The sequence below is a fragment of the Haemorhous mexicanus genome, chromosome 1, assembly GCF_027477595.1.
Source record: "Haemorhous mexicanus isolate bHaeMex1 chromosome 1, bHaeMex1.pri, whole genome shotgun sequence".
Classification (NCBI taxonomy): Eukaryota; Metazoa; Chordata; class Aves; order Passeriformes; family Fringillidae; genus Haemorhous; species Haemorhous mexicanus.
Window position 1 is genome coordinate 120620952 of NC_082341.1, and position 12937 is coordinate 120633888.

At 36.8% G+C, this 12937-nt stretch overlaps 1 protein-coding gene across 3 annotated transcripts in view; it reads right to left on the reverse strand.

The window, feature by feature from the left end:
* NSMAF (neutral sphingomyelinase activation associated factor) overlaps window positions 1-12937 on the reverse strand; it is a 38651-nt gene that overhangs the window by 3082 nt on the left and 22632 nt on the right. The window contains exons 14-27 of one of the 3 annotated variants that reach the window (XM_059861007.1): window positions 12449-12528; window positions 10988-11078; window positions 10832-10895; window positions 10659-10710; window positions 9807-9927; window positions 9419-9550; window positions 7610-7652; window positions 7026-7189; window positions 5602-5710; window positions 4186-4244; window positions 3660-3727; window positions 1980-2047; window positions 1624-1747; window positions 804-887 (exon numbers count right to left, since the gene is read on the reverse strand). In XM_059861007.1, the coding sequence (XP_059716990.1) occupies window positions 804-887; window positions 1624-1747; window positions 1980-2047; window positions 3660-3727; window positions 4186-4244; window positions 5602-5710; window positions 7026-7189; window positions 7610-7652; window positions 9419-9550; window positions 9807-9927; window positions 10659-10710; window positions 10832-10895; window positions 10988-11078; window positions 12449-12528 (1259 nt within the window). Of the gene's footprint in view, window positions 1-803; window positions 888-1623; window positions 1748-1979; window positions 2048-3659; window positions 3728-4185; window positions 4245-5597; window positions 5711-7025; window positions 7190-7609; window positions 7653-9418; window positions 9555-9806; window positions 9928-10658; window positions 10711-10831; window positions 10896-10987; window positions 11079-12448; window positions 12529-12937 lie in introns of those variants that run through there. The other 2 variants (XM_059861015.1, XM_059861021.1) reach the window with 2 other exon arrangements.

The window sequence follows — 12937 nt, forward strand, 5'->3', positions numbered from 1 at the left end:
TGAAGACCTTTTTAAAAAGCTTTTGCTTTGCAGAATCAGAAATGCTAAGTGACATTTCAGATTGCTTTTAGAACCAATACTCTCCATCTAAGTAGACTCTACCCTAAAGGGTAAAATTTTTAACTTTTAAAAAACTTCCTACCCATCAGCTGTTTCCAGTTCTCTTGGGTACTTAAATGTTATCAGAATCGTTTCAGCATTTGCCAACGTTGTGACCTATTAAAAAACTAACTCTTAGGAAGGTTTAGAACACAGTCATTCTAAATATCTTCACAGACTGATGTTAGAGGCCATAAACAAAAGTATGCAGTTACACATTTATGAGGCATTGCACACAATGTGTTTGTATATTTACAGTGAAATTCACTAAGTTATTTACCATAATAGCATGGTAAACAATTCAGGATGTCTTTTTCATTTGCTTGCCTTACATTAAGAGGAAGCTGTAACGATCAAAACACTTGAAAAAAGATCATTCTGTTTTCAAAACTACCCAATAAATAAAACCACCCAATTCTTCCTGCCCCCCATAGGAATTCTGTGCATACAAGCTGAGCAAGACAAATTAAGAAACCTCTGTTTACATTGCTGCTTCAGTCCCAAGAAATGGACCTTTCAACCCAGAACACTGGTGCCAAACCACCAGTGAAAACCCCCAACAGAACACAAAGCCCCTACCCCTACACATATTTCCCAAAACACACCCCTCAGCCCCTAACCCAATCTTTGTGCTTTACCACTAGGTCATGATTTAAATCATCAATGAATTTTCTTGCTCTCAGATACTGCATCAACATACTTACACTAACATCATGTTCTAACTGTGCAAGCAGTTCAAAGTGGTGTTTTTTATTGCTCAAGGTCTCTCCAGGAACACAGTGCCACACCTACAACACAGACAGTTGTGTTTGCTCAAGGAAGCAGTAATATAACCCCAGATGAGTCCCTTCAGTGCTGAACTCTCACATTACAAGGGGTGGGGTGCTTGTGTTCACTGTGGGCCTTGCCTATGTGGCAGAGTACAGCAATGGCACCTGAATTCCTTTACCCTAAGCAGAACCACGTGGTGAACACAACTCTGCTGACTCCAGATACCCTACAGAGCCTACCTAAGAATGGGTATATCACTGCACGAAATGTGTACTTGCCAAAAAAATCATACACAGCAGGCTTTGGGAAAGTTTTTCCTGTCTCTAGCTTCTAAATTATCTTTCCACCTAACTGTAGGCATGCTCTTTAGATTAGCAAGTTTCTGCTCCTCTTAGCTGAAGAATGTAAATTACAAAATTATTAAACATCTTAGAAATCTATTCCACCCAAGAAACGTAATTGCCAAAGTTGCAAAACATTCCAGTTTCTCCAACAAATACAGTTTGTCTTCAGAATCCTCATTTTTTACAGTAAGTTATAATGAATGAAATTTCCTGAAAAAAATACTTTAGCTTTGAAACAGTTGAGCTAAAACTAAATGAAGAATAAACTCTGGAAATAAACTTATTGTGATACTAGCCAGGTTATTACTCTAGTACAACAGGTACATCCACCCAAAGCATTTGGCTAGTGGATTATTACAAAGTGCTGGCTATAAATAGTCATGCAACTGTAACAGTCCCATCTACAAACCTTCACAGTGGAATCCCAAGATGCAGAAAATAAGCGCCCATCACGCCAACAGATCTTGCTGACTGCATCATCATGGCCCAACAGGACATCTTGCTGTCTTCCAAACGCAATTGAATAAAAATATCTAACAGAGAAAGGTTGTAAAAGCATTACATTTTGTAAAACTTCAGGGTTTTTCTTTTAAATAAAGTAACTTTGTTTCTGTAGTTTTTAACAGAAATCTAGTGGGATAAACTAGAAATACAGACTGTGTTTTAAAAATGTGATGATTTTCTGTAACATTATCTAAAATCATAATCATAGCAACCAAGGCACTCCATGAAATTCAATAAAGTCAACAGGAAGTAAATACACACATATGATTGTCCCATGAAGAAGTTATGACAGTGGTATCTCCTGGTAAGATTAGACAAGATGACAAAGCCTGCAAGGAAGAAAAAAAAAAAAACTCAATTTCCTACCCCAAATCCAATTCAAGTACATTAACATGCTTTTGGACAACAAGAAGCATTTTAATCTTCTATTAAAAAAACCTCAAAACATGCAGATGTTATATGAACACTGATCAAGAAAAACTTTAGACGCTGGACACTGAACATCAAGAATATTTAATCTCTATTAAAGGTAGCAGAAAGGTTCAGAAATACATGCAGAACTGATAAATCTTTAAAGAAACTGGTATTTCAAGCACATGGTATGTAATTCCTCACTCAGAAGTAAGTGGGTCAGCCCTTCCTCTTGTAAGCTGCTCTAAATTCTAGACACAAGTAGCTAACAGAAACTAAAATTGCAGATTCTTTGGATGTTTGTTCTTCATCACAGGTACTTATTAGCCCAGGTCTTTCAAAGAAGAAATACAACTGTCTAATTCCTACTACTTTCAACAACAAACATTATTTACAGATACCTGCTCAGTTACATGACCATCACTGGAAACGGCAAGGAAAAAACGAACAATCAGCCCAGTGCTTTTACCTGCTATCATTACTGGTCATGTTTTAGGTCTGTTTGAAAACAGTAAGCTGCTGGACTGTAAACACTACTCCTTTTAGCATTGCTTGAAGTGTTTAGACCAGCACTAAAACTGCAGGGGAGAAGAATAAGAGTATGCAAAGCCTCCTCATGAAAAACAGACTTTTGGCTTAGGAGTCAAAGAGCTCCCTTTTCACAGAGCCAAGAAACAATGTTCCCAAGTTCCCCTTGGCTGAAGATTAGGAATTGATGTATCTAGATTCACCTGCTAATGTGCCCCATGGCAGACCACAGGGTCTTGATCCTGCAACTTACTTGGGGACCAGTCAGAGCATGCTATGGCTTCTGTCTGGACAACACATTTGCCATTCTTGCTCCCCCTAGAGATGGTGGTAGGTAGAGAGAAAACTGATGTATCTTGTGTCTTGCATCAATAAAAGACTGAATATGGCAACTGGGAGTGTATCTTTATAACCCCGGACTGGCCACATTGCTCAAGCACAGAAAATCAAATTCAGAATCCCTTTCCCAGCTCTTTTAGGAGCAGGGGGAAAGTGTTGTTCACAAGTTGCATGAGCTTCCATTGCTCATGGAAGAAGGATGGCTCATTTTCACCCAGCAACGATTCCACTCCCTGTGCTTGGTTTTCCTCTGCTGGCTGACTCACAGGCTTCAAACACTTGGGTGCAGTAAGGCAATGCTGGATCTGAACATGTGGTGGAATTTAAGCTTTAAAATTCTGGTCCCAATGGCAGTTCAAGGTTGCTCAGGAAGACTGAGCATGCTCATGCCAGACTGTCTACCACAAGCTCTTCCCTGGGTAGCAGGGCAACAGAACAGAGCCAGTGTAACCATTTAGTGCTTCTTCCCTGTATTTGCAGAATGTGCTCTGTCTCTCTGCTGGCGAGAGAGAGTCTCAATTCACTCTGCTAAATTATTCACACACAATACAACTGAGTAGGCAGGGGAAAGAAAAGAGGCATTGATGGATGCTAAGAGCCATCTCACTGAGCAGCTTTTAGAAGATTCCCAATCATCTCATTCTTATTTTGACAGCAGCCTACCATGTTTGAAAAGGAGACACTTCTCTGGATGGTTTTCGAGTCTTTGGAAAACATCTTCAAAGTTGAATCTGGGGATAAGGGACAAAATAGAAAATAAAAGGACTATTTTATATTCTAGAAGCTAATAATTTTACTCCTGCTTGACTATCTTATTATGAAAAGCAGACACAGGTTTCTCATAGTCTCTGAGAAACTCTTTATAAGACTTGTTACTTCAGCCTGGAACTACCCTGTTTTGTACCAGGTGCAGATGGACCACCCCATGCTCATCAAACTCTAAGAGAACTCTGGTATCTAAATGGACAAACTTCCATTATTATCCATTATTATTATCACTGAAACGATCTTCCAAGCCTAGATAATATTGAAATGCTTGAGTCAAAATCATCTCAAACTGAGCAAATTCATATAGTTAGCTATTTAATTACATCAGATATATATTTCAGTTTCATGCCATTTTGTTAAAAAAACAACAATAACCTGCATTTACACTGCAGATTGTGGTAAATACCTGTGCAATACTTACCCTGGGATGTAGTGAAAACAGAAGACCCATTGCAAGTGACTGCTATTCCAGTAATTGCCCTGTTTAATACAAGTAAGCTTGTGGGTGACTTCATAGATTTTGAAACTGAACCACCATACTGTAAATAGTTATATGAGCTGAAATCTGTTATATGATCTCTGTAAGAGCTAAGACATTCCAGGAGATTAAAAACACTACAGTGGTGTGTTATCTGCCTGGAGACAAAAATATACCTTGACATAATATGTGAAACACCAGGACAGGATCCCTATAGTGTTCTGTAAGAACTCCATCTTCATCAGAATGGACTTGCCCGTGTGAGAAGATAAATGGATAAATGGTTTCACATTTAGTTTTTCCAATTCTGGATTAGCTACAAAAAATCAGGAAGCTGCCTACAAGCAGATACTGAAAACCTCAAGTGTCAGGAATTGGAACTTGCACATTTTTTCTCTTTTAATTTGACACTGGCAAAGTCACTATAGGAAGAAATTTAGACAAAGCTTATGTCAGGGAATTAGGAAGCACAGAGCATCCTGCACAGCCAAAGTTCTGTTACACAGCTGTGTCTCATTATTTCTCAGCAGTCTTCAGGAAAAAAAAGTAATAAAAATAATCAGAAGCTGATATTTGAGTCTCTTTTCAGGATCAGGATTTCTTTAATGCTAACAATCTGGTAGCAGATTCTCACTAAAAATATGACGTTGTTTTAGGGATATGATAATGTTTTCCTAGATTTGATTACAGTCACCAAGAAAGTAGCTGGACTCAAGGTAGCAAGAAATCCTCCTAACCAGCCCAGTCACTAGGACAAGAGATGGGGGCAAAGGAAAACCTGCTCTTTAAAATATAGCTGATGTTGTTGATTATTAGGTATTTTCAAAGTTCACCTGAAAAGTGCCCCTACTGACTCTTAAATCCCTAGGAATCCACCAGAACAGTAGTTTGGTACCCAGATTAACTAAAAACCTATAGCTGGAGACTTGGCAAACTGCTCATGCAGCAGCAGCTTGAGGTGTACAGTGGAACAACTTAAATGTTTAATCTTTCAAATCTGATGGGATAAAGTTGTGTCCTCCTGATGTTATAAAAAAAAAAAAAGGAAGTTTTTATCTGGCTGTTGTTATCAGTTTTAGAGACGAGCAATCAATATCTGCCTAAGGTACTAAAATGATAATGAACTTATACAGATCTAGAGCTAAGGAAAAATGATAGAAAAAATCAAGCCTACAAATACCTTCTCTGGATTCATAACCCATCATATACTCAAGTTCAACTTGCATAATCAAATCACTAAGTCATCTCCCAAAGAAAAGTATTTACCTTAAACCCTAAACCATCATTCAGATTGACATGCAGATCCCCCCCACCCCCCAATTCAGTGGGAGAATTTTGACTGGAAAGAATAGTACCTACTCTTTGTGAATTTTACACTGTGTATCTAATTTTAGTTTGGCAATATTGTTCCAGGCAAGTGTTATACTTTCTTCTGTCAAATCTTCAAATGATTCTTCATTTGGAGAAACTGCAATAAAATGCCACAATAAAGTTCCATCACAAATAGAAAAGAAAAAGACATATTTCAAATACCTAGCTGACATAAATATGAAATTACAGAAATCATGCAGAGCTTCAGAAATAAGATCCTTAGACTATGGCAGAGAGTGACAAGATCCCTAACTTTTATTCCCAAATCTCTTGCTGAATTTGCATAGGCTTCCACAGTAAAAACCAGGATTTTTCTCAACAAATTAGTGCTTTTAAACAGCAGACTTTACGGAATGTAATTCCAAAATGGAAAACAAACAAACAAACAAAAAAAGAAAATCCAGAAACATCTTCATTTCACTGTTGCAAAAGTTAAGGGACTAAAAATGCAACAAAATTGAGATAATTAGACATTGATTATAAAAAGGTCAAACCCTAGAGAAACTGTTGATAAGTGAATTAATGACTTAGGCAGAAAATATATTTAATATACAACCATCAATATCACCACGTACAACTCCCAAAGCCCCACTTGCCCCATTGGATGCTACGGGTTGCTATGCTAAGTAGCACTCCTCTGCTTCAAAGTGAAGGCCATCAAATGGTAAGTGAATTGAAGAAATCAAATGAGAAAAATCTTTCCAAGTGAAAGAAAGTGAATCTTCAGGCCAATTTATAGTTAAATCACTATGTACATTATGAAGACAATAGCATCTTCGTTTTGGAGAAGTGGTTTAAGTTCTGCCCTGAACAGAAGCCTGTGAGGGCATTAAAATCCTCTTCTGGAAGAAAGTTATTCAATCAAATCTGTCTCTACAGTATGTAGGGGTATAGGGGGAAAAAATTTCGTTTCAGATTTTCATTCAAGTAATGGAAAAGTAGAAAAAATTCAGATGCTTAATTTAAGTTCTTAAGATTTACTTTGATCAAGCTAATTAATTAATTACCCCCCCCCCCCCTCCCCCGCTAAGACATTCCTGTTAAAAACCCAAACAAATCTTTGCATCATTTAGAATGCCTGCAGATATGGTCACTGAAACTGCTGTCACATCAGCTTGAATTTAAAGTGTCAGGAAAGGCCAGGGATGAACGCCCTCCCACAGCTTCAGAAGCAGAGGTTGAATAGTCCCAGAGGAAACCACTGGAACATAAGACAAACTACAGGGCAACACCTGTATATTGAAATTTGAAACTGGTCTGGTTTTGTTTTTCTTTAAGATTTAGTTCATGGATTTATCTTGAGTTGGCTTACAGGGAAAGTAGCCAAGAGAGTTGAATAATGAGATCCTGTGGGAGAAAGAAACTACTCAAAATTACAAATCCTTCACATAGGTAATCTATTAAACATTTACCTGGAGACTCAGCTATGGAAGTGCTGTGACTAGATGTTCGAGACAAGCTTTTCAATTTCTCAATTTTCCTTTGAGGATGAGGGGTTGTAAACAACTGTTTTGGCGTCTGTCCAAACTCCAGGATTTGTGTCAGCAGAGCTACTTTTTCATTGGGGTCCATAATACTTTACAAAGCAAGATATATAGTTAAGCCATGGAGGCAAGTACTTTTTTCCCTCCCCTTCCCCAAAAGCATGGAACTGTGTGTGCAGTTACTACAGCATTACAGGCCATCACATATTCTTATAGAACTGATTTACGGAAGATTTACAATCATATAACAGCTTCATAACTTTGTTTATGTATAACTGAAAAAATGAAGCACTTCCAGAAAAGCCAGACTGAAGAAATACTTAAGAAACAGTCTTTTAATGCAAGCTAAAACTGAGAATATGATGCTGGTTCTCTGCATATTTGGGAGTATAAAATGGAAGAGCAATACCATTCATGAGCAGAGCCCTTTTACAGCTGACAGAGAACCTGGAGAGATACTGAGAAACTTAGCTAACTGCTTTAACAAAAACATTCAGATTCTTGTTAATTACCTGTTTAAATCCACTCCTCCTTCATAAGTTAATGGGTGAAACACTGGAAAAAAAAGTTTATTTGTACAATGTAGATATACAAGGCTCATTTTTTTTTGTCTTCCTATAAACAGAGCTGCATTTTTGCTCACAAATAAGCTATTTCAGCAGGCATTAGTTTGAGGTCTTACATTTTATTCCTGTTTTTTTACCTGAAAAAACTTAGGACTTCCAAGAAATTTTCAGAAGTTTCAGAAGGAAACTTTTCAGTACTTTCATAGAGGAAGGATCGCTTACTTAGGCTTCATTAAATACCTACCCCCAGTAAATAAATATATAAACAGATAAATAAGAAAGCAAGCACAGTTGCATAACTGGATCTTTGGTTAATTTTCAGACAGGGAACAGAAAGTAATAAAGAATGATCAGAAAGATCTGTGTATTCACCTTTCCAGGTGAATTGCCGTGACGCAAATGACTTTGAGGCCTCTGCTTAAGAATATTTGCTTTGACCGAAGTTCATTCACACACAGATCCCTTCTGACTCTCTTATCTACTTAAATGTCTGCAATCCATTATGTTAATAAAAATTCATACTTCATCAGAAGCAGCATATTATGCATAAAAAGTGCTCTCATTAGTGGTCTCTTTTGAGAGGTAAAAATATAGATGCCATCATTTATATGCTGATTTACGGTATTTAAAGTCTGTGGTACCTTGTAATTGACACTTATCCTCACAGTATAACTGCATGCCAAACCCTACAGTTCTAAAATATAGCCAATCGTATGTTAAGGACACGTAGAGAAAGTACACTGGAAAGAAATGAACTGCAGGAAAACAGCCCAACCCACCCCCAACCAAACTGTAAAAAATCCCCCAACACCAAACAAACCCCAGCAAAACAATCCTTTTCAACTATCCTTCAATCCTATCTCAACTATCTTTCCCTGGAATTAGAAAGTGCTGAGTACCAAAATGCTGCTTATCCTTGCCCCCACCACTGTTGTAGTAGGAAGCTTTTCTTCCTAAACTTATTACATCTTTAAGTGCAAACTATCTCAACATTTTCTGTTACTAGAAGTCCTTCAAAAGGATCAGGGTTTTTGGAATAAACACCCTAAAAATCTAATCTGCTACTCTTTTTTTTAAAGAGGTCACTTCCATATTGGGTAGTAACATACGCAGCTAAAATACCAGACTGATGAATAAGTTAATCATTGGTAATACTATTAGGTGTAAAACACATCTACACAGCAGTAACATAACATCCCCCTTTATAAGAGCCCATAGTGGCTAGATACATGTTCAGAGTAAGGCTGCAAACAGTGAAATGTCTCACATGCAGTTATGTGTATGTATACAAGGACGAATCAATACACACTTTTTCATTCATTCTTCCTCCAAAGACCTGGAGCCCATTAGCCCATTCTTTCCCTTGCCAATTCTCTCAGGAGGAGGGAGAAATTGTATTAAAATTCTCTCACTGAAATTACAGTGGAGGAAGGCTAAATACCTGTTTATCTGGAGACCCTGCAGGCTTCCATTTTTAATTAGGAAACACTAATTCCATACTATATTGCCACAGCATGATGTGCAAGCAATTCCCAGCAATGCTACAGAATCATATTGTCCACCCTCTGAAGCCCATCTTCAAAGATGCAAATCACCATGAAAGCAATCCTGCCAGACAAGTCACTATTTCCAATAAGGATCAAGCATTCAAAGCACAGTTATGAACACTCAAAACAAAATAAGTATTACAGATATGTTGTGATTGCCTAATTGAGGCATCCCCTATTTTTGCTAGTTCTATAAATGTGTATTTACCATTGTGAGCTTCAACTGCTTCACTTCCTTTCTGCTTGTAGCCAAATATGATGTCAATCCATTCATGAAGATGTTCTGATACATATGGACTTTCTAAAGCCTCTTGGCACTTCTGAAGAAAGTCATCAGGACCTGACAAGATAAAGGTTAATTAAAGGAGAAAATATCCCTTTGGTATGCATCTCTCTTCCTCCTCATTCTTAAAAAGCCAACAAAACACCCCACACTTAATGTTAATTTTCTTATAAAAATTAAAAGCACCTATTAATTATGTTAGTGCTTTAAAGAAAGAGTTCATTTAGAAGAAACCAAAATAGACATTTTTGAGGAATTTTGATTCCAGCAATCTTGAATTAATTAATAATACAAGAAGTTTGACTATTATTACCTGATGCCCAAGGTGGAAGCTCTACATCTTCAACCATCTTTCCACCTTGCCTTTTTCCCAAGTCCAACTTCAAACTATTTACTAGAAAACTAGAATCATTTTCATAAAATTCTGGAATCAACTGGAATTTTAAAAAACAAACAAACAAACAAAACCAAAGTTTTGAAATTAGCTTAGCTTTCATCACTTAAACATCTCATTCAGTGGAAAGAAAGTTATTAAAGTTCATATGTCAAGCCCTAAAGTTGGGCAGGCTTTCCAGTTTTTCCCTACAAGACAGTTCTCTGAGCTAAACTGCTAAATTCAGAGTGGCACATGTTTTAACAAGTAATGTGTGATGCTTGAATCCATAACATCTACGAGTATCTTCAGAACTCTCATTGCATAGCTACATTCTCATTTTTAAGACATCAAGGAAGAGTTAAGACTAAAATCTAGAATAACTCCCTGGATGAAGTGTTGCAATAAAGCCGATCCTTACAAGATTCCAACAGACAATATATAAAATTGTCTTTTCAGCCTTATTCCACACTCTGGTAATTCCCATGTATTTCTATTAACATTCACAATGATACTTCTGTTAAACTAAAAGCCAGAAAGCAGGCACAGATGAGCAAACATGGAGTTGATATGGGATTAATATACAGTTAATAAAGGATTCATAAAATGCAGTCACCAGCCTTTCAAAAAAAACCCCCAAAAACCCAAAAACATAACCCACACAACTGAAAAGCAGAAACAACAACAAAAACCAACCTAACACACTCCAACCAAACACTCTCAAATCAACAGTAGATGAGAAAACTAAGCACAGATGAGAAGATTTGAATAATATTCCAGCCATTTCTTTACCTCTTTGAAATCTGTTGCACCATCCAAACAGTTTTTCCAGGTTTCTGCAATGCTAGATAAGACAGATCAATCACACATTTGTTAAAAAACCAAAAAACTTTAGGCTTTGCACTCCCCATTGAAGCATACTTGAAAACAAAACCAGCCTAGTTATAGACAAAATGTAAACAAACCTGTTGAACATTCTGTCAGCGTGATCAAACTTTCCATTCTGCAGACAGAGCATGTATTCTGGAGCTAAGAAGAGGAAAAACAGCATCAGCTTGCTCCAAACCTTGTCTGCTTTGGAGGTAAGTGTTTGCTCAGAGAGCTTATAAAAGGTGTCTTACCAACTCTAACGAGATAAAACAAAACATAACCCGGAGAAGAATAATGGCTTCCATACATGAACTTGGGCTCCGGCATTTCCCGGTAACGTGTCTGCAGCATAGGAAGAAAGAAACGTCTGTTTCAAATCAGCACTGCTGCTTTGCCTCAATACTGAACACATAAACACTGCTTCTTTCTAAAGACACAGATTAGGACCACCCTCCCTCAATTTTTCTTCTAATGATAAAATAAACTCTTAAGTTCTAATATCCATGCAGCTTTAATCAGAGAAGTAAATCAATATGGCAAAATGGCTGTCATAACTGATCATCCAGAACTATCAGGTTTTCAGTGGTTTCTTCCTCTCTCACTTTAGCACATAACTGCAGTGACTCAAATTCAAAGAAGTTCGAACAAATGCTTCCTTTTTTGTCTTTCACATGAAGATTCATAAGAGTATGGAAGAACATAGGGACTTCCATCAACCTGGGACATTCCTTCCTGTCTGAAGCTCCTATGTATTATTCTAAAATGTATCATAATAAAAACAGAATGACTTTTACTGCAGTAAGCATGAAGCCAATAACAGTTTGAGTAAAAGTCAGATCTTAGAAGCAAGACTTTATTTACTGTTACTGTAAACACAATATTGTTCATATTCTCTTGCCTTCCACAATCTTAGGAAACTATATGATTTTGAAATATTTCAATCTTTTTATTAATATAATGGAGTTATTCTGGCAGTATCTTTCTAATGTTCTGTATATTATTTTGAAATAATTAACTTTCCATAGAAGACAATAATTTTAAACACATAATTAAAAGCCAAGTAACTGAGGACCTTCTAAGTCTCTAAGTATGTGTTTGACAGCTTATGAAAGGAAAGCCAGCCTACCTTGAGAAACAGAAAAAATTGGTGCATTATTATAAGTATATAGAATTTTCGAGTTAGGGCCCTGACCTCTGTGGATCCAAATTTCTTCCCTTTAAAGTACTCTCCCTCAAATTCAGTATTTTTCTTAAATGGAAATGCTTAAGATTTCTACTACTTTTTCTTATTTCTTTCAAACATGTGTGTTATATTACACACTCGAATCCATGGGTTTTGAAGTTCCATAAATCCATGTATGTTTATAGCATCTCAATGCCACCATATATACATTAACTGGATTTTGGGATATTATTTTAAAAGTAAGGCAAAACTTTCAAAAGTATATATGTATGAAAAGGTAGTCAGAGAGAGAAAATGGATTCAAATAATTTTAAATTAGTACTGACAAAACCAGTTCTGAGGAAATTAAGCTAGAAAAATAAATGTAGCATGGTTATAGGTATGTTTGCTTCTGATAAAGTTTATAGTTAACTTTTGATAGAATAATTCCTAAGATCTAATTTCCAAAGCTTGCTGGACAAAACTCCTTTTATTGCCAGTATGTACAAGGCACAAAATGTTCAGCACATAAATACCAAGATATACATACCACAAGTCTATCCAGCCTTTCCTTATTCAGGGCACCAACTGGTTTACTAAGGTCACGAAATGTTTCGGGCTTTGTCAGATCTTAAAAAAAAAACAAACCAAATGCCTGGTTATAGACTCCAAGGATTCTACTAGACTTTAATGTACTCTAATCAATATTTTAAAACCAAACACAAAGAACCCCTACCTATCCAAGGAGCAAGAAAGCAAACAAAAGCCAACACAGAACCCCTCCAGTAATTTTCTCCCTCCCTACTTACTGCAATCCCATAGTCTTACTCTAAATAGCTACTCATCTTCCTTCCAAGTACGTATAATCTCATATCTTTTTCTTAAGAACTAATAGCTAATCTATGGGGCAGTTACTACAAGTAGTATCATCTAATCAAGGTATTGCTACCAAAGGCATAAAAGCAGCTGGTATCATCTTCTTCCTACTCATTAACCACTCTGTCAGGCTACAGTTAAGTTCCACCATACAATCAGATTG